Here is a 1,833-nt window from a genome sequence, read left to right on the forward strand (position 1 = left end):
AATTCATCTTTTTTTACCAGTACAAGGAAAAAGAACAGAATATTGGGAAATGTGCAACATGATAATAATTTTTTATTAATCGAAGTGTTTTATCGACTGTATTTCTGCTTTGTTGGTGTAAATGGTTAATCAAGCGATTCGATTAATTGATAAGTGAAAATAAAAATTTGAATAACATTATCACGTATTGCATATTATTTCGCTTAGGGTTATTTCAAGGAAAGGTACATTTTTCACTTCAAGCTGAATTTCATGTTCAGTTTATCCTTATTATTATTTATTATTTGGATGGATTTTTAGTTTAATTTATATTTTATTGAAAAGAATAGGTCAGAATTAGAAAATGTGCTTCTTTCTCAGTTGACGCTTTCTTCACGAGTGACCAGGACAGTAAGTAAGTAAGTAATGAACAAAACTGGGTGACACTATTTATAGAGTTGTACGAAAATTTTGTGATATTTGAAAATCTTTTTTTTTTCAAAACAATTGTAAATTCACTGATCCACCAATGAAAAATTGGCGATATTTTTGAATATTCTCAGGTAGTTTATTAAAAATGTATTTTTCATTTATTGCACGAATATCTTTCTTCTTCTTCTTCTTCTTTTTCTTATTGTTGTTATTTGATAAGTTTTCCTTCTTTTCTTGAGTTCATTGAGTTATGATTCATTTTTGAAATAAATTTTAATTGAAAAGTTCGTTGACTTTTTCGTTGAAGAAAAAGCTTTTCACTTGAGAAACATGAAGAGGCCGTTTTCATCGTGTCTTGAAATATTTTTTGCCATGTCAGGGTTGGCTGTGTGGATGTCGCCCATTTTAAGCGTGACTTTTCCCGCTCCCGGCCACTGTGTGACCTGCTTCAACCACCGCACAAGGCCAGTCGGTAACCCGAACGGCAGCCCAGCGCATGCTAAAAAGCAGGAGCTGCATCTGCGTTGACCATTACACACAAAACTGTGTGCAATGTTATTGTTGAACAGCAAAGTGACGTTTGCATTGTTGGGTATTCTGTGTTAATTTTGTGGAATAAATTTTATGAGAAAAATTATTATTTATTGTAATTATAGGATGCATGGTTTGCCAGATTTTTTCGGCACATCTGAACAAAGGTGAACGAGCATATTTGAAAAATATCCCCAGAATTTCGTACAAATCAGAAGTCGACATGGCTGAAGAATTTATTAGCAACGAGCATCAATTACAAAAACCACAAAAGGTGATGATCAACAGCATCGTTTTAACTGCTGCAATTTCTCAGAAAGGTTCGTCTTTTTTTGGAATCGAATAAGGTTCACCACTTATATATACACAGGGTTGTGTGATGTGAATTTAATAACAAAAGTTAATCGTAGATTTTCATCTGCTATTGAAAGGCTAATTACAATTATGCTACTATGGGTCACACTTCAATGAGAATTTATTTCATTTCAAACTATTCAAATAGATGAGAAAAACGAAGATTTTAAAGAAATTAACGGGCAAGGGACGAAGCCCGAAGCATCCCGGCGACGGTCTCATTGATTTTCCAACTATCATCCCCGACAAACCTCAAATGGAAACCAGTTTTCCGTTGAACCGTCAAAACGATGACGATATCACCCATGGTAAATTTTTACCCCAGGCTGAGATGCACAAAAAAAAACTGAAGAAAAAAAAACAAACTGATCCAACGGATGGATGGGATGTACAGACAGACGGGATCGATACACAGTTTAAATATATACATATATATGGATAGATAGATAGATGCATTGTTCTGTGAGAGAAGCATCTTCCTTTATTGTTGTTGTTATTTCTTGTATACATTCAAATTCTCTTTTAAAAACTGATGTT

The 1,833-nt window shown here is 33.7% G+C and overlaps 1 protein-coding gene across 1 annotated transcript; it reads left to right on the forward strand.

The window, feature by feature from the left end:
- Positions 1-783: 783 nt before the first annotated feature.
- Tsp_02749 (hypothetical protein) lies at positions 784-1,288 on the forward strand. The gene is made up of 2 exons (XM_003379029.1): positions 784-934; positions 1,068-1,288. The coding sequence occupies exons 1-2, from the start codon at positions 784-786 to the stop codon at positions 1,286-1,288; spliced, it is 372 nt and encodes a 123-aa protein (XP_003379077.1).
- Positions 1,289-1,833: the final 545 nt, after the last annotated feature.

Source organism: Trichinella spiralis (genome assembly GCF_000181795.1).
Source record: "Trichinella spiralis strain ISS 195 chromosome Unknown Scfld2, whole genome shotgun sequence".
In the NCBI taxonomy this organism is placed as follows: Eukaryota; Metazoa; Nematoda; class Enoplea; order Trichinellida; family Trichinellidae; genus Trichinella; species Trichinella spiralis.